Below are 23,401 nucleotides of genomic sequence, written 5' to 3' on the forward strand. Positions count from 1 at the left end.
GCTTTGTCCTCCATGTGTGTGTGTAGTTCCCCCAAACCATGACACTTGTCTCTCCGTCCATCCAAGTAGTGGAAAAGCCCAGCCACTGACCGAGTACATTGTGGTTCACTTGTAATCTGAGGTGGCGTGAGACGGGTAGTTAGGTCAGTTCCACCCTGTATTTAGCATTGTGCAGCTCTGTCGATTAGAATAATGAAAGGGCACTATGCTTCATGCAAATAGAGCACAATTCATTCCCACTGAACGTGGCACAGAAATGCCTCATTGTTTCTTGGGCTGCACGTGGGTTTACCTTTGACCTCAATCTCCCCAACTAATCACAAGACAACTCCCATGCACTCCCATTGATCTGCACCTCCAGTGCAATAAGTGAGAGCTGGTCATGGCTTTCATGGGAAAGAAAAAATACAGACTACAAATCTGGAAATATATTACTGCAATTATTTATACAGTTGATCCTGTGGTTTATATGTTTACACGTATGTTGTGTTGCTAAAAGTTATTTAAATGCTAAATTCATGACACCTTACAAAGTTTATATTATCATACGGTGTGAATTATTTACAGTAGTTTATATACATAATGTGTTGCACTGACAGGCTTGCCACATGTTTTTGATGCAGATTTGATGCCGAGATCATCTGCGTTAACCCACTTTTCAAAATTCAGCACTCCTTCCTATCATTTAAATCCTTCAAATCCAAAGATAAAGCTATATATGAATTCCCTGAACATTTGTGCAATATGAAAGTTACGGATTTGACTGACAGTATATTTATTTTGTGTGTGAAAATAAATTTACCATCATTATAAATTTATTGCTCCGAGTGTACTAATATGTATGTTTATTTCCATAATGGTTGAATTTACCTTGCACTATATGATATTAGGTTTAAATATATGGTGGATATTAAACTGTTTCAGTGAATATGCGTCTAATTTCACTACACCTTTGTATGTGAAAAACTATCATACTGAAGAACTGAGGAACTAATTTTCTATTCCACACATTTTTAGCCACTCCATTAGCATGAAGCAGTGAATGAGATGATGAGAATCTTATCTGGAAAAGCAACTTGTAAAGGAGAGAAACAAGTACAGAAATATCAGTCATGCATGTCACTGTACATATATAATATCAGTTTAGAGCAAGACATCATGTCATATTCTTAGACCTCAACAGGAGAATCATAACACACTGGTGTCAAGTTGGTATGAATCACTGAACATGGGTTAGGCTAATGAAGGGCTGTCCTGCTCTCATGTACATCACTGTGGCAGACTGCCAACTTAAAATCGGCTCTTCTCTTGTGTTTTATATCATGTACTTCTGATGTCGTTGACTTTTAAAGGGATGAGCATCCAGATGTGTCAAAACGAGCCAAAATTCCAATCTCTACTTGTCTCTGCTCCACAATTACTCTCGTCCTACAAATGTGGACCAAACCATTACCCTCAAAATAAGGTTTTCAAATGCAAATTAAATTGATTTAAGTTGTTGAGTTGGTAATAGGGCAACCACCATTTCATCGCAAGTTCTACCTAGACATTGAGAGGGTGAGAAATATACACCAAGTAGAGAAAGTGCAAAAGTTTTGAAACATGAGAAATATGTCATAATTTATGCTGAAATTATATTGACCAAAATGAGGTGCTGCAATATCCAAGAGTTCTGTGCCAGATATGTGCAATACTACTACTACTACTACTACTACTAATAATAATAATAATAATATACATACTCAACACTGCCACCTTAAAACATGGCCAGATATGTGATAATTAGCTCACTTTCAAGTCTTAAAAAAACACTTAAAATGTGTGACTTTTCTTGCCCGAATATTTGAAAAAGCATATAAGAAGTTTATGAGGAATTCATCCGTGCCCGAAATTCAGTCTCCATTTTCTCTAAAGCTTCAGGATTAACCCTCAATATTAAAAAAATGTGAGCTACTTCCCATTCACTCATCAACGGACTCTATCATCTCTTCAATTGAAGTTAAAGATGAAGTGAATTTTTTTAGGAATAGTTTTATCTAAAAATGCTATTATAAGAGAAGATGTTAACTTTTCTAACCGGTTAATAGATATGAGGAAATCCTTGAGCCGCTGGCTTATCAGAGATCTCACTATTTTTGGTAGAGTCACTCTGTCTAAATCGGGTATTTCCAAAATAATCTATCCATGCCACTTCCTGTATGTTTCTACAGTTAATGTTAAGAAAGCTAATTCGATTGTTTTCCAATTTCTGTGGAAAACAAAACTCATTATTTTAAGAAATCAGCTGGTTAAAGACTATATGAGTAGTATTAAAGCATTGGACTTTGGAGCAATGTTTTGTTACATTTAAGATTAACTAGTTAAAAACATATCTATCACAACCAGATTCTACAGTATGTGGTTTCACATACCTAGAAATCCTATTTAAACAAGTACAAGGGCTTGATTTTCCTTTGCATTGTGATTTTGAGGTGACCAAAATTCCTGTTAAGTTCTCAAAATTCCACAAACAAGTTCTCCAATATTGGAAAATGATATTTACCCATAACTTTTCTCCTCATGAATCCACCTTATGGAACAATAGGGTCATTATAATCAATAGGAAATCACTGTTCAGGTATGATTGGTATGAAAAGGGAATTGTTTTTGTGAATGATATTATAGATGACAAGGGTAACCTATTGCAATACAAGCCTTCCTAGACAAATATAATTTGAATGTACATATAGAAAATACCGTATGATCTGTAAAGCAATACCTACCATTATTACAGTAAATTCAAAACACATTGTTAAATGCAAGTACAAGACCCTTACCAACACTACCAAATTTAGTTATTAACGATTGCATTTTATTTCACAATAAATGTAATAATACATTTATTAGTGATGCTTTGAAATCTATATTGTTCTTTGGTTACAACAGAGGATTGTGTGTACAGATTCCGAACATGGATACATTGTCCATAGAAAAATCACATTTTAATTTTATTAAATGGCCCATTTCCCCAAAAATTAAAGAGACCCACTTTAAAATAATCTATAAGATCTGGTCGCCGACTTTCTTAGAAGAAGATTTAAATTTGTTGTAGACCCTTGTGTTTTTTGTGAGGTGGCTGATGAGACTCTGGAACACATGTTCTTTTTTTGCCCCATATCTAACAGCTTCTGGTCTGAGATACACAATTGGCTGTCACTTAAGATGGATAATATCCCTTTCATATCTGTCACACATACTCTTTTTTATGGACAATATAGATTCATCAGTATCTGATTTACTCAATATGATTATTATGATTGATAAATATCATATTCATTGCAGTAAGTGGAGGTGTTCTAAGCCTCTTTTTGTTTGGTTTATGAATGACTTTAAATTGTTTTTTTCCATACTGAAAAAGATAAAATCTACTAAAATTACAAGGAAAATGTATAGTGACATATCTAGGAAACTACTATTTTGATGAGTCTCTCCTTATGTACTGTTCTAAATATTTGTCATTTACTTTCTTTAGCCTTTTTTGACTTGTGTATTTAAGTGTCACCCCCCCCCCTTTTATTTATTCTTTATTGTTTTATCAAGAAATCCTTCTTGTACAGTGAAAACATTTGTGTTGTATATACACACGTATATCCTGTTCCCCAACGAGAGTTTTGTATGTTGGTGCTTTTTGTTAATAAATAATAATAAAAAAGTCCGCTGCTCCGTGCTGTTATTTTGAAATGTTCAGTCTCGATATGATGACGTCAGCTTCTCGTTTCTTTAATTAATTCTTCGTTTTTAAATATTAAACAAACAACCAATCAAACCTTGGAATTCATCACCTCATAATAAAGTGTCAGAGTCTCATTAGTCACATTAGTAACCTAAACCGCGCATGTTATACTACAAAAAAAATAAAATAAAATAAAAATCGAAACAAAAAACTGGCTCCTCCAGGTTTCCGTACATGTCTAATCTGCTAATCATTGGCTGCCAAGGTTCTGATTATGATTTGTAGATCTGTCACAGGTTTATTTCTCTTGGATTTGTTAAGCTTCACATTGGACCTGTTCGGTGATTTGTATTTTAACTATGTTTCACCTGCCCGTACTTAAGAACAGACGGACTCTTCTGGAGCGCGCAGAAAAGTTTATTTCAGATGTGTATTTTACCGACTGCAATCTCAGGGGAAAGTACGGGTCATTGTTATGTCTAGTTTTTTGTTTTGTTTTGTCTGCTGTGTTTCTGTTCCCAGGATGCCGAATAACAGCAGTCTGTGGTCAAATAAAGGTCACAGATTAAATATTATGAAATAAATAACATAAACAACGTTATCTGAATACATTTGTAATCATTTGCAACAATAGTTTTAAGTGTCGTCTGTGAGACTTTGCCCTTTACACCCATAAAAGTTTATTACTTTCCTTTCAGACTTTATGGAGAAATCTGTGCACTTGAGTCTCTCTCAGTGTTTCAGACTCCAAAACGCATCTCATACTCAGAGGCAGTTCTGCAAAACTTTCAGCCTTGCAATATTGGTGATGCATTTGGTCCCACGTAAGTTTAAACCCCCCACATCGTTTTATTATAGCACCAAAATGAGAGAAACTATAAAACAGTACTCATTATGATGGCAGGTGGTGGACTTGCTGGTTCAAAGTTGTCTTAAAAATTCCAAAGGAGTGGAAAGGGAAAGAGGTCCATCTGAGATGGGAGAGTGATGGAGAGGGAATGGTTTGGCGAGACCAAGAGCCGGTCCAGGTAAATGAATGTGCAATAAACTATAACTAGCAACATGGGCAGTCATTACTCTGATTATTTTTACATTCAACTTTTGTTAGGGTTTGACCAAAGAAGGAGAAAAGACGAGCTACATCCTGACTGAGTGCTTAAACCAGAATGAACCCCACAGGTGAGTGATAATCATGTTAGTAGATCCTTAAATAGTCGTTTGGAAAGAGCGAACTGGTGAAGAAATATCAAGAAGTGTTGAGTTGCATGAATTGCAAACTGCCAGCTTGCATTACCACTCTTTCTATCTTACACTTTTGCTTGCTCTTGTCACTTGCAATCTATCAGCCTAGATCACTAATATCAGACACTAACTAATAATAATTCCCTCTACTTTGCCCTCATAAGTCTGATTTTTCATGAATGTGTTACAGCATGACCCTGTATGTAGAATTAGCGTGTAATGGATTATTCGGTGCTGGAAACGGTTCCATGATAGCTGCCCCGGACCTGAACAGGAAGTACACTCTTCATAAGGCTGAGCTTGTAGTTTTTAATAAAGATGTGCAGGAGCTTCTCACTGACTTTGAGATGCTTGTGGACATTGTTAAGGTAAGAAAAAGATGTACAAATGCCATGTGAAGATTTTTAAATGGACTTTTCTTAAGTCCAAAGTTTGGCTTATATTCTTCCTTCTGTTTTTACTTTAAATCAGGTGCTAGGTGAAGGAGACCAACGTGGCTATCAAGCTTTGTTTACAGCGAATGAGATGGTAAATCTGTGTGACCCAAACAATCCCAGCACCTTCTCTTCGGCCCGCAACCTGGCACAAAAATTCTTCAGGCAGAAGAATGGACAAAGCCAACACATTGTGCATGCCATGGGCCACTGTCACATTGACACAGGTTTTAAACTTGACTTCATTGTTCCTTAAGTGTTGATGCTAGTTAGAGAAGAGGACTAAGGTTTACTTTTGATGCTGATGGTGTTTTTTTCCTTCTCAGCCTGGCTGTGGCCATATGAAGAGACCATCAGGAAATGTGCACGCAGCTGGGTCACAGCAGTTCGCTTGATGGAGAAGAACCCAGAGTTTATCTTTACTTGCTCCCAGGTAAATAAATATCTCCTCTACTTAACAACATTCATGACTGCAAATGTTACAGTTCCATAATATACATGTATACAGTACCTCTACATATGTGCAGTATACACACTCATTAATTAAATTCCTAAATTATTCTTTATAGAATCTCCCCTTCTAAATTTCTATCTAAAATTCTTGTGATGACCAAAGCACCCAAGTCAGGAGATGCCCAAATTTAATTTGAATAAAATATGATTTTAAAGTCAGTCTAACTTTATGCCAAATTACTTTCATCCACATTCATACACCCTACTGATACTGTATTATCAGGCAAATGCTGTTGGCAGATGAGAGACATTTTTGTCAGTGAAGCTAAAGTAAAGACTTTATAAAGCTTATTTTTTGACTATTCCTTAAAGAGAAATTATCTGCTGTAGAGGTCATTAATGTTCTCTCAAAGGCACAGACTAAAGCTGGAGAACCCTTTAATCTGCACTTTTCATTCAGGCACAGCAGTTTCATTGGGTGAAGAACTGGTACCCAGGCCTTTTCTCCCAGATCCAGCACTTTGTGCAGAAAGGACAGTTTATTCCAGTTGGAGGCACCTGGGTGGAGATGGTGATGATTTAACTTTATTCATTTAAATTTCTTCAGTGATGCAACACAGAAGCGTTAATGAAATGAAAAATAAAAATCCTAAACATGCATAATTACTCATTGTTCTCCATCAAACCTCGTGACTTCAAAAGAGCTGTGGTATGCTTTTTATTACAATAACAGACTGATGTTGCTTAAAATGGAATCTTATGCAGTGTTTTTATTAAACAGGATGGCAACTTGCCTTCTGGTGAGTCTATGGTCAGGCAATTTCTAGAAGGACAGAATTTTTTCAAAGCAGAATTTGGACAATACTGCAAAGAGGTAAGTTTAGAACAACAAACTGATTATTAATTATTATTATTTTTAATTTGCCATTTTATGTCATTCTTTTGTCTTAAAGACACTTTCATGATGAATCCTTACTGCTCTCTCTTTGAAAAATCAGAGAAAAATCTTCAAGTCTCTGTACTGTTATTTCCTCACAGTTCTGGTTACCTGATACTTTTGGCTACTCTGCACAGATCCCTCAGATAATGCAAGGCTGTGGTATCTCTCACTTTCTCACTCAGAAATTAAGCTGGAATCTCATCAACACATTTCCAGTAAGTATCGAAAGTTACAGATATGATCATATACTCTCTGGCCAAACATTTTTTTGGACAACTGCCCATTATGTGTATTTTTACAGCCCATTCTAGATTTTCTCCCTTCTTTGTTGTTAAAATAACCTCCACTTGTGTGGAAAGGCTTCCCACTACAGCACTACAGTTTATCCCACAGGTGTCCAGTAGGGTTGAATTCTTTCACACCACCCTAGGCTCACCATGTTTTTAGGCACAGGAACAATGTTACACTGGAACAGGTTCAGGTCTCTTAGTTCCAGTGAAGGGAAATTGTAAAGCTACAGCACACAAAGTCAACGAATACAAGCGTGCTTTAAACTTTGTGACAATAATTAGATAATAGCAATAGAAGGATGACCTACAGTTGTGATGGTCAGGTGTCCACAAACCTTTCAATCCTTGATCAATTGTATTTTAGTCCTCAATGACACAATTATCGCTTCCAATCTTGATCATAACGTTGATACATCATTAAACTCACTTTCTATCAGCACAGCACTTTCTTTTGGGAGGGCATTGATGGATCCCAAGTGCTAACTCACTTTCCACCTGGGAACTCCTATGGGATGATGGGAAAAGTTGAAGATGTGAGTGAACGTTTACCATAAAACTATATGGCTCTTACTAGAATGAGAATGAGTGTGATTCACTCATCTCACTATGTTTTACAGCTATTCAACACTGTCAAGAACAACAAAGACAAAGGGCGAGCAAATCACAGTGCAGTGCTGTTTGGGTTTGGTGATGGAGGCGGCGGACCTACCCAGGTCATGCTGGACCGCTTGCAGCGTGTACAGGATTCAGATGGTCTTCCCAGGTCATTTCCTGCTCCATGAGTTCTAGGGAAAAACAGGACACAAACAAAAACTGCTTCCTATAGCCTAATTATGGCAAAATGACATAACTAACATGAGTGTGTTCTGTATTTTAATATAAGAATGAGCACTGTAAACATGAGCACTAATAAAAAATATCTGAATGTTTGGTTCATCAGGGTTCATATGTCCAGTCCAGATCGTCTCTTCTCTGAGCTTCAGGCTGACTCTGGTCTCTTGTGTAACTGGTCTGGTGAGCTCTTTCTAGAGCTGCACAACGGCACATACACTACTCAGGCAAAGGTATGTGGCCATCTGTCAGAAGAACACTTAATTTTACCTTCTACGTAGACAGATGTTCTCTTACTTGTGACCTAAGGTGAATACAGTGCATGTTTGTGGCACAGCTAAAGCTAGGGAATCGCCGGTGTGAGGCCTTACTGCATGACATTGAGGTGGCCAGCTGCTTGGCAATGTGTACAAGCCCAAGTTTCATATACCCAGCAAAAGAGCTTCAAAACTTATGGAGGTAAGTCCTTGACAGATGAAATTGTGTGACCTGGATTCATTAAGTTTCTAAATTTATTGTCTTCTGATTTCCATGTAGACTTCTTCTGCTCAACCAGTTTCATGATGTCATTCCTGGCAGCTGCATTGAGATGGTGGTAGAAGATGCACTAAAATATTATGATGGTAATAAAATCTGTAAAACCTGTAAATCTACCTACATAAGTACTGTATGTTATTGTATACTTTTATTTATTGTAACGTATTTGCCTTTTTAACATTACTTAGTAATTTGATGTGACTATTGGTTAATTTGTTAACACAACCAAAATCACCATTTTTTATTTATTTATTTTTTATTTCAAGAAATTCAAATGACTGGCTCCAGACTCCTGCTTTCTGCCTGTGATGAGCTAATATCTAGTCCACAGATAGGAGCAGGCTCCAGGACAGCTGTTCTCAACACACTCTCTTGGGAGCGCACTGAAGTCATAGAACTGCCTGGAGAGGGCACTCAGAGAAAGCTCGGTACTCAAACTTGTAGTGTTTTCACCTTTGCAATCATTTGCAAATCCTGCTTCCAGTAAGGAATTTGATTTCGGTCTTTGTCATGCTCTTCTGCTTGATTGATTTTTTATCTTCCTTTCTGCTGTTCTAATAGTTCAAACCAGTGACCATAAAATGTGCCTGGTTTCTGTCATACATGAGTCCTTTAGATAAAAGGCATCTTTCCACATTATGATAATCACTACAGACTCAAATTTTCCATTCACTTAAAATGATAGAAGGTAGGAATAATAAAGCTTGTCTATTCTGCACCTGCTTTCCTCAGTCCTGGTGAAAGCACCTAGCGTGGGAATAGCTCCACTCACAGAGTCTTCTGAGCCTGCGACTGTAGTGTCTGTAACAGTGCAGGTATTGTGTTCTGGAGGACATTTTTCATTACAGGAAATTGTTTAAACCCACACACAACATTGCTTTGATTCATGACTCTTATCTTAATTACAGCCTGATGGTAATGTCAGAATGGAGAACGGACTTTTGAAGGCCGTCTTGGATAAAACGGGCCGTTTGATGTCCCTGCTTCATGTGCAGACAAACCGGTAAGATCATACTAAGTATAAGCTCTGTGATTAAAGCAACTGCATATTAATTATTTTTAATTTTGTTTTAAACAAATTCTAAAAATGCTTTTAAAGCATTTACGTATTATGTCCTTTGATTATAGAGAGTCCATTTCTGAGGGCTGTTTTGGAAATCAGTTTGTGTTGTTTGATGACATTCCTTTATACTGGGATGCATGGGATGTGATGGACTACCATCTTCAGACCAGGTCATTTTAAGAACATATCATTCCATCAGCTCTAATTACCAGTGTAAGGTCTTGTTAACAGTCTTGTTAACAGTCTTGTTAACACGTTTGTATAGTCATCCCTGTAACGTGATGTTTGTAGGAAGCCGGTAGTGGATTTGAAACGTTCTGCTGAAGTGCTGAGCTCCGGAGGACTGCGAGGAAGCGTGACCTTCTCCCTGTGCATTAGTGGGCAGAGTACCATCACTCAGGAAGTCATACTGGATGCCAACTGTCCCTACATCAAGTTTAACACAAAGGTGATTTAGGAGCAGAAGTCTCATTATTATTGATTGCAAATATTTTGATTCCATCATGCACATGCTTAGTGTTGAGAAATGTTTTTCAGGTGGATTGGGCAGAGGCACATAGATTCCTCAAGGTGGAGTTTCCTGTGCAGGTTCGCAGTTCTAATGCCACATACGAGATTCAGTTTGGTCACCTGCAGAGACCTACACACCGAAACACTTCCTGGGACTGGGCTCGCTTTGAGGTGCGGAGTACAGTTATTGTTAGAATGTGGAACTGCCATTAAGCATGTGGAGCATATTTTCATACCTATTAACAAATTTCCATACTTGATTTTTCTTTTATTCATACTTCTAGGTGTGGGGCCATAAATGGACTGATCTCTCAGAACATGGCTTTGGAGTGGCTCTTCTAAATGACTGCAAATATGGGCACTCTGTTCACCAGAATGTCATGACGTTATCATTGTAAGTTCACTTATTTAACAAGGTTTGTGTTGTTTTAAAAGACTCATTAAAACTTCTTCTCTCCCTTCAGACTGCGAGCATCAAAATCTCCTGATGCCAATGCAGATATGGGGCATCATCAGTTTACATACGCAATCATGCCACACAAGGGTGGGTTCATACAGAGTCTCTAGTCATTAAAAATTCTGAATAATTCTACCAAAATCATAACTCATGACATTACCTTTTCAGGCTCTTTTCAGGATGCGTCAGTCACACAACACGCCTACAACCTTAACTTTCCGCTTCGTCTGATTCCTGACGTCAATACTAGCAATCCCTGGAGCGCATTCAGCATAAGTTCAGCAGCGGTCATCATGGAAACTATCAAACAGGTGGTTAGACATGTTTGTTTGAATTATTTCCGTCCCATTCTGTCAGTGCTGACTTCACTACTATCATCCACAGGCTGAGGGAAGGAAGAACATCCTTGTTGTCCGTCTGTATGAGTCTTTCGGAAGCAGTGTCACTGCAGTTCTGTCTACTTCCCTTCCAGTGCAAGAGGCTTGGCAGTAAGTTTGTGTATAAGGGTACAGTACAGAATCATATTAAAAATAGAACATCTTGAAAGAATCTTTTAGCTATTGACTAGGGCCTTTTAAATCAAAGAACCCATTTTCATTACAAATTTTCTATTAAAGATTTTGATAATGGTAAGTAATAATATCTCCCCGATATAATGTGTAATGACGCTTTATGATGTTACTACAACTAAAATGTGTCTGCTCTTTTTGACCAGTTGTGACTTGCTGGAGCGCCCTGGTCGTCCTGCTTCGATCACAGACTCTGAGATCTCCCTCACTTTTAAACCGTTTCAGATCGTCTCACTGCTATTACAGCTACACTGAGCAAAACCTGTCAAATTTCAAAGTCTTGAAATTTACGTATTTGGTACAAATAACCTTTTTATTCCATGATTTATTTGTAATTTCTTGAAAGATTAAATAATACTTAGTAATAAAAAACAGCTATTCAAAATGGTTAATATTTTGTTGTTTTTGTGTTGTAGTAAAGCATAAATGTTTCACATCATGTTCACAAAAAATGCATTGACTTATTAGATTTCAAACATAAGAGGGTTTATATAATAAACAATATAAAATATGCCTACTAAACATGTATTGTCACAAAGAAAGTGGTAGCTCAGTGGTTAACTATTGTATTTTTATTTTCATAAAAAACAAAACATAAATGTGTTAATATAAAATGGTAATTAGTATCTCAAGAAATAGCTGATGTGAACCAAATGGTTAAATTTGTTTAATTTTCCCTCTACAGTGTAGTATTTCGATACAGACAGCTGCCTGTTGATCCAGCAGTTGTGCTTTTTTATTATTTCTTTAAATTTATTACGTTTATTTTTAGGAAGCCGCTCCTAAGCAGTTCTACTGCTCTTCTTACGAGATTTGCTGGTGGCCTTCGCTTTAGTGTTAGCTTTTTGTCTTCTTGTAGTCTCAGCTTTGGTTTGCTGTAGCCCTGCGAAGAACCAGGTAATTACAAATGGTTTAATTACAAATGGTGGTACAGATATGACCAAACTGAAACGTATGACCATAGAATGGTGGCAGTCACCTGTTGAACTGCGTGTGTTTGGTCTTTTTCTGTTATCATCTCTTTCTGGTCCAGACTTGCTGGCTTTCTGCTGTCTGGTATTGCCCCTTTTGTTGGCCACATCCTTCAACCTTTCTCCAGCTCCTGCTTCCTTTTCAAGCTTTTCCTGTGGAATGCCCCTAGGGTTTCTTTAGGATTCTTTTGTGTTTCACCCTCATTAGTTACACTATTATTACTGCAGTTAATAAACAGGGCAGCAGCTCACCTTCTTTGTATCTGTATTGTCACTTTTCTTTATTTTTCTTTTTGCTTTCTGAGATTTGGATGCTAAAAGCCAACAGCATTAATTATAGAATTGACTTGTCATTAACTACATCAAGTGATGAATAAGCGAAAATATAAATTCAATTACATTCACACATCTTAGATTACCTTTAGGGGCCATTGGACCAGGAACACCCTGAAAAGTGTGAAAACAAATAATATGTAGTAGAGATTTAGCTGTTCTGTAGTTGAGTAGTTACTACCATTTACAATTCCTTACCTTAAACCATATAGTTCTTCCATTAATGTCTCTTGCTGAATTCATCCCTTCGACACTGTAACACTGCATCCAGGAAATCAATTTTGTGTAATCTCTCTTTTGTGGGTCATAACCTTTTCCACCTAAAAAAACCCCCAAAAAACTTAGAATATTTCCCAGACATCAATGTTTCTTTCAGTTGAATTTTAAGAATGTGTCATTTATGTAAAGCAGTCTGAAAAACCTGTCATGTCATTGAGGCATCCACTTAAAAAAAAAAATATATATATATATATATATATATATATATATATATATATATATATATATATATATATATATATATATATATATATATATATACACACACAGTGATGTGTGTTTGCCCTTCCTGATTATTTATATTTTTGCATGTTTGTTCATCAAAGATCATGAAACGAATATATATATTAGTCAAAGATAAGTAAACACAACATGCAGTTTTTAAAAGAAGGTTTTTGTTATTAAGGGAAAACAAAATCCAAACCTAAATGGCCCTGTGTGAAAAAGTGCTTGCTCCCTAAACCTAACAACTGGTTGGGCTACCCAAGAACTGCAATCAGGCGTTTGCGATAATTTGCATTGAGTCAGTTTCAGCACTGTGGAGGAATTTTGGTCCACTCATTTTTGCAGAATTGTTGTACTTCAGCCACATTGGAGGGTTTTCAAGCATGAAGCACCTTTTTAAGGTCATGCCACAGCATCTCAATAGGATTCAGGTCAGCACTTTGACTAGGCCACTCCAAAGCCTTCATTTTGTTTTTCTTCAGCCATTCAGAGGTGGACTTGCTGATATGTTTTGGATCATTGTCCTGCTGCAGAACCCAAGTTTGCTTCAGCTTGAGGTCACAAACAGATGGCACACACATTGTCCTTCAGGATTTTTTGGTAGACAGCAGAATTCATGGTTCCATTTATCACAGCAAGTCTTCCAGCTCCTGAAGCAGCAAAACAGCCCCAGACCATTTACATTTACAGCATTTGGCAGACGCCCTTGTCCAGAGCGAAGTACATAAGTGCTTACATCTCTAATATTGAATACATTAATGCTGGTTCACTAGGTTACATACTTAAGATACCATGAGTTTAAAACCGTTGTTACAATGAAAAAGTGTCAAAGGTTGTATTTTTTTAATGCAAAAGATAAGGAGAAGTGCTAGTTGAGACCACCACACTACCACCACCATATTTTACTGTTGGTATGATTTCTTTTTTGCCAGATGTAATGGGACACACACCTTCCAAAAATTCAACTTTTGTCTCGTCAGTCCACAGAGTGTTTTCCCAAAAGTCTTGGGGATCATCAAGATGTTTTCTGGCAAATCTGAGATGAGCCTTTATGTTCTTTTTGCCCAGCAGCGGGTTTTGTCTTGGAACTCTGCCATGCAGGCCATTTTTGCCCAGTCTCTTTCTTATGGCGGAGTCATGAACACTGACCTTAACTGAGGCAAGTGAGGCCTGCGATCATTGGATGTTGTTGTGGGGTCTTTTGTGACATCTTAGATGAGTCGTTGCTGCGCTCTTGGCGTAATTTCGGTCGGCCGAGACCAACATTTTTTCTCACTCCTGAGAAGGTTCTCCACTGTTCCATGTTTTCACCATTTGTGGAAAATAAAACTTTCTTTCTCTCATCTGTTCCTTAATAATAAAAACATTCATTTAAAAACTGCATGTTGTGTTTACTTGTGTTATATCTGACTAATATTTAAATTTGTTTGATGATCTGAAACATTAAAGTTTGACAAACATGCACAAAAAAATAAATAAAAATCAGGAAGGGGGGCAACACTTTTTCACACAACTGTATCCATTACCAAAACAACCTAGGCATGTTTATATTTAGGTTAGTATATCTATATCTAATGCCCTGCTAGTTAAATATGAACCCACATTTACAATTTTGTCAAGATTTGGATAATTACATTCCCTAGTGATGTATATGCCTGGGTATATATCAATTTAGTTTGTGAAAAGATACCAGCTGTACTATTTGTTGTAATGCAACTGCACATCATCAAAACAGATCAGACCTCATGCACTCAGAAATAATCAGGAATTTACTCAAACATACACAACAGAGAGACTAATGTTAGTCTTATAGTTGAGTAGAGGTTGATGAGGTGAGTTTACATTTTTTTGGATGATGGTGATCAGCAAAGTAATCCTTTATTTCCAATGGTAAACTTATTTTTCTTTAAAATAAGAAAGTAATGTTTTTTTCATAAGTAGGCTGCAAAGTAAGTGGGATATCATTCAGGGGAATGAAACCTTAAACTGCTGTTTAGTATGTTGGGCAATATTGTTGTTTTAAATGAGGCTTATAAACAAAACGCTTACTAAAATGAGATACATGTGAAGGTTTTTCCCAGACTGCCACACATATCCTTAATAATAGAACACTCATTGGTGGATATTTTTACCCAGATTAACCACTTCGAGTGGTACAGTGTGACAGAGAGAGAGAAGATCTTGACTCTCAGTTTTCTTCTCATCCACACCAGCTTTCTGAACATGAAAAAGAACAAAGCCATGATTGTAATTTAATGTATGACTGATTCATGACCAAGACCTTTATCATCATCACCTCTTCCGCCTCTGTTCTGGGCTCCTCTTTAACATTCATTGTGTTTTCATTTTGTGGTTTCAGTCCCTCCAATGCGGTCCTTGCTTTCACAAAGGGAGGAATCCTTAATCTGAAATAAAGGTCAAAATGCCACTATGTTCTCACAGACAAATTGCAGGTCTTCATGGTTTGGGCAATCAGGGGTGGAGTTGGGTATGGGCAGTCAGGGGTGGAGGTGGGGGGAAATCTGAGCTATGATATGGCTGCTGCATCTGAGATATGATATATTAATATTTAGAATTAACTGGAAATTCTATATTTAGGGCACAGATCTCTGTGCATTTGTGGATCAATACCTATTAGTATTTATAGTCAATATAAATATAACCTGTACAGAATCTCTGCTCGAAGGTAGTTGCCAATTCCATTGAAGTACTTCTGATTTAAGAGAGCCTCACACACTGGCCTGTCAAATGCTTTGTCGGCCAAATTGGACAAAACTTTCTCCCTGGAAAAAAGAGAAGATACCAGATGCAAAGATAGTGTTAAACTTTTTCACTTGTTTTTAAAGACCCATCTAATGACTTGAGAGCCATGACAGCCATTTAACTAGCTGTAAATAAGACTAGTGCAGAATGGGTCACAAAAATTTTAACCGTATTTGAAGCCACCTGAAGCTCTTGTACTCCAAAATGACACATGGGCCTCGGTCTTTCTGCCAGTGCCCATCAGGCTGCCAGCTGCCAAACCTGCGGACATCGACGAAGCTCAGGACTCTCTGAGGATCCTCCTTGGTGTAAAATCGCAGATGGGAATGTTTTGGGAGTTCTGATTTCGCCGTGAAGCTGAAATAACCGGACATACCAAACCGGAAGACCACATCCATAGGCGCCTGATTCGGTCCTGATCTGCTTTCCCCTCGTGTGTCAGTTTTGATCGGAGTCAGTGTGAGTCGCACTTCTTTCCCTCTGGACGTGGCGGTGATTTGGTAAGAATCGCTGCTGAACTGCACCTCGACTCCTTTACTCACCTCTGACTTCTCCACAGAGCCGGTGAACAACACACCTGCACATGCTGTGTTCACAAACACACTGGCCAAGTACAGCTCAGGACCCTCAGGCATTGCTACCTTATTTTAAATCACCTGAATACGAACTAATGACGAACTTAAACGAGGTCAAGAAACTTTGGCTTGACAAAAGATTCAATCGATTACAATTGTGCGATATTTGTAACAGTCGTAGTTGGTATAAAGCAACAAAAATATTTGTCTATTACTGCAAAACTGAACTTACGCTACTTTCCAATACACGGACATGTTTTTGAAGCTGGAACTGAGGGTTGATGGGAGATGTAGTTGAACAGGGTCATGGATCAGAAGTCAAACCCTGCAAACTTTATTTATCTATCCTTCTTTAACAGCACACCAATAAGTGATATATTCCTCATATTCCATAGCTGTGTGCGAATGAAGGCATTATTTTAATTATTTATTAATAAATTACATGGGGAGATATATAGACACATATATATATATATGTGTGTGTGTGTGTGGGGGGGGTAATTTATTTCAGTAATTTATATAAATTTTTTATAAATTCAAGTAGACTTTTAATTGTGATGTTTTTGGCTCACTAGGATAGCTAGGATTTCCCACTTTGGATGAAATAACCTCAATGAGAGTAATAGAGTACTGTATTTTGTGGCCATCTACCAGTTTCTAACACGACTGGAAGAAAGTTCCCCTACTCTTCAATGCAGAATTCTTTTAGCTGTTTGATGTTTGATGGGTTTCTTACATACACAGTCTGTTTCAAATCAGCACACAGGATCTCAGTAGGATTTAGATCTGGGCTTTGACTTGGCCATTCCAGAATTCTCTATTTTTTACTTCTTGGCCAGTCCTTGGTGGATTTCCTTGGTGTTTTTGTCATGTTTCAAGGTCCAGTTACATTTCAGCTTCATTTTTTTGACAGATGGTCTCAGCACCTTCTGATACAATTCATAATGGATTCTATGATGATGAACCACCCAGGTCCTTCTGCAGCAAAGCTTCTTTTTCTGAAATGCTGTATTTGGTTTACATCAAACATGCCCTCAGTTATGGTGTCCAAATAACTTAATTTTAGATTCATCTGTCCAAATCACATTATTACAGATGTTTTGTCTTTTGTCTTAGTTCTTTTGCAAACTTCAGTCTTTCCCTCATGTTTTCCTTTGACAGCAAAGGTTTCCTCCCATGATACACACCTCCCATAATAATTAAAGTTGTGCAGTCTCTCTCTAATTGTAAATTCATGCATTTTGACATCAACTGTAGCAAGAGCTTGTTGTAGGTCCCATGATAATATTTTAGGTTCATCTTGCAATCTACTCTTGGGGTGAATTTGCTTGGATGGAGTGACCTGGCCTTGTTGGCAGTTGTTTTAAATGTTCCCTTTTTGTAAATGATTTTCCAGACAGTGGAATGGCTGATTTACAAATTCTTTTGAGATCTTTTTATATCCCTTACCAGACTCATAACAATCAACAATCTTCTTTCTGAAGATCTCAGAAAGCTCTTTGGATCTCACCATGGTGCTACCTCTCACTTCAACAATTAAGAACAAACCAAAATAAATATCCGAGGTTTAAATAAGACAAGCATTCTTCAAAATATATGTACCAATGTTCTAAGAATTTGCACCTGATGTGAAAAACCTGTAGGTACAGATAAATGTGGGGGTGTCCTTCTTTTTCCTCATAATAAATTGGATTTTTTTAATTACATTTTACAAATCGTTAAAAAAAGACTTTTCTTTGGTTTTATTTGATTGTTTAATTTGGTTTTATTTGATTTTTTTAAATGAAGATCAAGTGCCAATATGTTTAACTATTTAATTGTTTAACTTATTATATTAAAATATTATACTATTTATATTACAATTTATAGTTACATTAAATAATATTTATTTAAGATGTGTAAGCATATATAAACATGTATAACCTGTAATCAACCTGATTTGGTCTGAAATTCAAGGCTAAAAAACATCAAATGTTTATCAGCAAGGTTTAAAAACAATCCTCCTAAAATGATTATGCAAGTGAATCCTCCTAAAAATGATTGTGCAGGTGTCTGTAGGAGTAGGATTGAGAGATATCCATACAAGTGCCAGAAAGTGCTCATATGCCACTTGCATGCATCTAACGTGAAGTAATTGTTTAAAACCACAGTGAAGTATTAAAGATGACAAATTAGCATTTAAACGTCATTTAGTATGATTATTGCAAACTTGAGTAACAATCAGTATTTAAAAATATACTTGTTTTTAATATAGCCTAATTTCTGAAGTCTGATTTTCTTCTTGAAAGTATAAATTTTTTGGTTTCAAAGAGATTTTTCACAATATCTAATGCTAGTTTCTGGTATATCACTTAGTCATTTGCAATCATATAACACACACACACACACATATATATATATATATATATATATATATATATATATATATATATATATATATATATATATATATATATATATATATATATACATACACACACACACACACACACACCAGTATTCACTTCTGGTTAAACAGTAATATTCTCTCTCTCTCTAGTGTCATGTTACCAAAGAAGCACAAATCATTTCAATCCTTCAGACCTCATGGGGAAAAAATGAAATTAGAATTTACGGTGCTGCGTAATATAATACTCTCTTATATATCAAATACATGTTAGGTCATAGTCCTTGCCTTATGAAATGACATTCACAAATTACATAAGTCAGCATAAAAAAAACTATCATGGGCAATACACTATGTCAAATGATTTATTTCAGAAACATTCATCTGAAAATACAAACATTTTTAAGTAAAATAAAAAACAATAAACAAAAAACAATCGAAAATAATGGCCTAAGTAATACTTGTAATTCAGTTCTCAGTTGAATAATCAGTGTGTTATTAATTTGCTTTACATCTATTTAAAAAAAAATCTTAAACTGCTTGTTGTTCATAAATCTATATAACTGATGCACCTTATAATAGAGAATTACTCGACCATGTTTTACAAAATAGTCCTATAATTTCCACTGGAGCTGAAAGCACAAATGTGTGACATCCAACAGGCCATATGTGAGTGGTGACCTGAAGGTAACAAATTTATTTACAGTTCACGGAGATTCAGTAAGTGTAATGGAATTATACAAGATGGGTTCACTGCAGTGCATTCATCATAGCTTGTGCTTGTTTAAGTTCTAGAAAGAGAAAAAAACAACAACATTAATTTACACTTTACTTATAAATAATACAATTTGACAATACACTTTACACATAAATAATTTCTTGTACATTTGAAAAGATCAGATGGTTTTATAGTCTTAATCATACCGGTTAAGAGCACTCTGAACTTGTCTGCAGTGACAGAAACTACAGTGGTCTCAGTGGAACCAGACTCTGGGTCCTGAGCCTGGAGCTTTAGCTGTACTGTGGGCTCATTCACCTCCTTTAGTTCGCTGGAGCTCAGTGTGTAGTCCACCCTCCAGTTCACTGCTTCAAGACACCCCACTGAAGACACATGATGCACTCTGCTCATTTGTGGTATATATGGTACTGAATGGTACTAATCAGAGGCTCATATAGAGTCTCTTCCATGCCCTTTTGTACTCACAGCGTAGACTGCTCCCCTTTAGCTTCTCCTGCAGGGCAGTGTGTTTGTCTTCATATGATTTACACAGTCCTGTTGTGTGCTCTGTAAAGACAAGGGTGCCATGACTGCTTAGGTAACTAGCTAGGTGTGCAATAAATATAATTCCCAATGACTAAGCACATTGCTAATGTAGCTGTATTAGAGAAGCACACGGTAGGTCAACAGTTTTTATGTAGGTAATATTCTAGATCATTCTCACCTTTAGGCAAGCCAAGTTGCTGAAGTTCACTGGCCAGAGATTCACCATCAACATCATGCTTTGCTGCATTGGAGAGGATAAAACTCAGCACAGCAACACTGGCTTTAATATCTCCACTTTCTGGAATAGACACACTTATTATTAAAAGTGTATTTTACAGCTTGCAACATACAAAAAAAGGTTGTTGAGATTTGAGGTACACAGAAACGACTTCATGTAATAAGCCAGTCTTTAGTAGTTAGTATTTTTCAATACTGTTTGTGTGTTGCTTACACGGTTATTTCTGAACTTTGTGGAAAATAATGGGGAAGTTCAATTCGGTTTTATGAACACTTTACAGTAGTTTGTCACACAGCAGCTTTACAGAAATCCAAATGCAGAATTGAAGTGATCAGAAAAGGCTCCATGAGATGACAAGAGGAAGAGGAACAAGACTCAAAGGGAAACAAATGTTCTAGCAAACTATTTTTGTTTAAAGAACGTTTGGTATCAGCATAATTTACACAAGCGCATGTAGCCAGTCACTTTGACTATAAACAAAAGTGGATTCCGGGATGAAATGTTCTGTAGCACACCAGGACGAAGAAATATTACAATTCTTATTTACAATTTAGCTGTACTGTTTACTGTTTGTCTGTACTGTTTATCTGTTTGTGAGTGAAGAGGTCTGACCTTTTTGTGTGATTTTGTTTGATAAGAGCTGCTTATATTTTGTTGATATAATATTTGATATATTTGTTTGATTTTGTTTGATAAGAGCTGGCCCCCATCTTCACGCGGATATTCAACACGTCACTGGAGCTGTGTGAAGTACTCTCATGCTTCAAAAGCTCCACCATCATCCCCGTCCCAAAGAAACTCAATCACCGGACTTAATGACTACAGACCTGTGGCTCTAACATCCGTGGTCATGAAATCATTTAAAAGACTGGTTCTGGCTTATCTGAAGGACATCAAGGGACCCTTACTGGACCCCCTGCAGTTTGCCTACAGAGCAAACAGGTCTGTGAATGATGCAGTCAATATGGTACTGCATTATGTTCTGCAGCATCTAGACAGACCAGGGACTTATGTGAGGATCCTGTTTGTGGACTTCAGCTCTGCCTTTAACACCATCATCCCATCACTCCTACAGCCCAAATTAACCCAGCTCTCCATGCCCTACTCTGTCTGTCAGTGGATCACCAGCTTTCTGACAGACAGGCAGCAGCTAGTGCGACTGGGTAAACTCAAATCTAGCACCCGCACCGTCAGCACTGGCGCCCCCCAGGGCTGTGTTCTCTCCCCACTACTCTTCTCCCTGTACACGAATGACTGCACCTCTAATGACCCATCTGTCAAGCTCCTGAAGTTTGCAGACGACACCTCACTGATCGGCCTCATCCAGGACGGTGACGAGTCTGCTTACAGACTGGAGGTTGAGCGGCTGGCTGTCTAGTGCAGCCTTAACAACCTGGAGCTGAACACGCTCAAGACAGTGGAGTTGATAGTGGACTTCAGGAGAAACATCCCTGCTCTTCCCCCACTAACCATCATGGACAGCATTGTCACAGCAGCGGAGTCATTCAGATTCCTGGGAAACACAATCTCCCAGGACCTGAAGTGGGACATTCACATTGACTAAATTGTGAAAAAGGCTCAGCAGAGGTTGTACTTCCTTCGTCAGCTGAAGAAGTTCAACCTGCCACAGGATTTGCTGAAACAGTTTTACACTGCCATGATCGAATCCATCCTCTGCACCTCAGTAACTGTTTTGTTCAGCTCAGCCACCAAATTCGATATCAGTAGACTACAGAGGGTCTGCTGAGCGAATCATTGGCACAACTCTCCCCACTCTCCAAGACCTGTACTCCTCCAGATTGAGCAAAAGAGCAAAGAAAATCACTCTGGACCCCTCACATCCAGGACACTCCTTCTTTGAACTGTTGCCATCTGGTCGGCGCTACAGAGCCCTGAGCTCCAGAACGACCAGACATAGGAACAGTTTCTTCCTTCAAGCAATCCACCTGATGAACAATTAACACCATGGAACACACAACTCCTAATATTTGCACTATGTATACCTCAATTTCTCATTTCATACTTGCACTCTGTACATACATGCATACATATTGTCTGTACTGTCTACTTCAACTGCACATTTCACAATTGCACATGTGTACATACAAATTGTATATATTGTATACTTATTTGCATATGTATAATTTCATATGTTTATTTAAACTGCACATTTCACACCTGTAAATGTGTACATACAATTTCTTCTATACTGCATATGACATCCTGTTACACTGTGGAGATTATGTCACTAAAACAAATTCCTCACATATGTAAACATGCCTGGCAATAAAGCTGATTCTGATTCTTTGTTCTGCTTATGGCTTATTTGTGTACAGTGTGTCAAAGAGATGCAGGACCCACTTTTAATGCTGAAATAAACAAGGCATTAACTCACCAAATTTTGCATCAGATGTTAGTTTTGCTACCTTGTCATACTGAAAAGAAAAGCTAATATTAATGATATCTCCATATTTACTCAAGCATACATTAGTACAGAACTATAAATCTGCTGAAACTTACATCAATGCCTTCGTCGAGGATGTCTTTTATCACTTGCACACACAGAAGTTTCATCTTGACGCTTGACTGTGGTGTAAATAATAAGAAAATGCATATCAGTGTTTGTTTGATTTACTAATATTTACTGAGATCATGTGACAGTGTGTGTGTGTGTGTGTGTGTGTGTGTGTGTGTGTGTGTGTGTGTGTGTGTGTGCAGAAACTGTCACTTAACTATTCGTGATAAAGTGCTGATTTCAGCTAATACCCAGTCAGGGCAGTCCAAATCACCACAAAATCGGAACCGCTGAAAAACAGAATGAACAGATTTTTTGAATGTCATGAGCATCATAACAGGTTAGCAATGCTAATTTAGCCGGCTAGCTAACGCAATGTTTACAAGAAAGGTTTGCTTTTATTTGTTATTAATTTCCAAATATAACGTTAACTGGATGATGTGAGCTAGAATAGATCTTCAACAAAAAGAAATATCATTAAAGCACCATTTTATCCTGCAGCCAGCTGCGTAGACGCTTTTATCCGTCTGTTAGCTTCTGCTTGTAACCACCATGTTAGCTACATCACCATAAAGTCTGGATCAGGAAGTGCACGCACGCCAGAACCGGACATGACTGGCTAAAAAACGAAATAAAAATTAAAATGTTAAAAATCCAGACTTATTGGATTTTTGGACTTATTGGAACCCGTCGCTTAAACTGAGTAATATAACATAAAAAAAATAATATAATATAATATAATATAATATAATATAATATAATATAATATAATATAAAATTAAATAATATAATATAATATAATATAATATAATAT

The 23,401-nt window shown here is 37.2% G+C and overlaps 3 protein-coding genes across 4 annotated transcripts; 1 reads left to right on the plus strand and 2 right to left on the minus strand.

Annotated features, from left to right (window-relative positions):
• The first annotated feature begins 3,944 nt into the window (after window positions 1-3,944).
• On the plus strand, window positions 3,945-11,430 carry man2c1 (mannosidase, alpha, class 2C, member 1). Its single transcript, XM_027173457.2, has 26 exons — window positions 3,945-4,172; window positions 4,411-4,536; window positions 4,617-4,740; window positions 4,821-4,891; window positions 5,145-5,322; window positions 5,426-5,615; window positions 5,715-5,821; window positions 6,302-6,412; window positions 6,623-6,715; window positions 6,880-6,996; window positions 7,509-7,604; window positions 7,689-7,834; window positions 8,012-8,135; window positions 8,240-8,361; window positions 8,440-8,525; window positions 8,706-8,867; window positions 9,172-9,254; window positions 9,348-9,442; window positions 9,568-9,672; window positions 9,794-9,950; window positions 10,040-10,183; window positions 10,297-10,406; window positions 10,477-10,556; window positions 10,638-10,780; window positions 10,854-10,957; window positions 11,185-11,430. Exons 1-26 carry the CDS (start codon window positions 4,072-4,074, stop codon window positions 11,291-11,293), a joined length of 3,084 nt encoding a protein of 1,027 aa, XP_027029258.2. The 5' UTR covers window positions 3,945-4,071; the 3' UTR covers window positions 11,294-11,430.
• Window positions 11,431-11,588: 158 nt separating this feature from the next.
• neil1 (nei-like DNA glycosylase 1) lies at window positions 11,589-16,559 on the minus strand. The gene is made up of 9 exons (XM_027173458.2): window positions 15,793-16,559; window positions 15,510-15,629; window positions 15,143-15,251; window positions 14,979-15,063; window positions 12,541-12,662; window positions 12,429-12,456; window positions 12,262-12,323; window positions 12,018-12,162; window positions 11,589-11,921 (listed from the first exon to the last, which is right to left on the minus strand). The coding sequence occupies exons 1-9, from the start codon at window positions 16,242-16,244 to the stop codon at window positions 11,821-11,823; spliced, it is 1,224 nt and encodes a 407-aa protein (XP_027029259.2). The 5' UTR covers window positions 16,245-16,559; the 3' UTR covers window positions 11,589-11,820.
• A 2,361-nt stretch (window positions 16,560-18,920) lies between these two features.
• Window positions 18,921-23,227, minus strand: commd4 (COMM domain containing 4). Of its 2 annotated transcripts, none has more exons than XM_047820163.1 (8): window positions 23,074-23,227; window positions 22,806-22,877; window positions 22,593-22,658; window positions 22,468-22,507; window positions 20,013-20,075; window positions 19,775-19,855; window positions 19,495-19,671; window positions 18,921-19,361 (listed from the first exon to the last, which is right to left on the minus strand). In XM_047820163.1, exons 1-8 carry the CDS (start codon window positions 23,074-23,076, stop codon window positions 19,321-19,323), a joined length of 543 nt encoding a protein of 180 aa, XP_047676119.1. In that variant the 5' UTR covers window positions 23,077-23,227; the 3' UTR covers window positions 18,921-19,320. The 2 variants fall into 2 exon arrangements, with proteins under 2 accessions (XP_047676119.1, XP_027028783.2); XM_027172982.2 differs by having other exon boundaries at window positions 20,013-20,132; window positions 23,074-23,226.
• Window positions 23,228-23,401: the final 174 nt, after the last annotated feature.

Source organism: Tachysurus fulvidraco, chromosome 10 (assembly GCF_022655615.1).
Source record: "Tachysurus fulvidraco isolate hzauxx_2018 chromosome 10, HZAU_PFXX_2.0, whole genome shotgun sequence".
In the NCBI taxonomy this organism is placed as follows: Eukaryota; Metazoa; Chordata; class Actinopteri; order Siluriformes; family Bagridae; genus Tachysurus; species Tachysurus fulvidraco.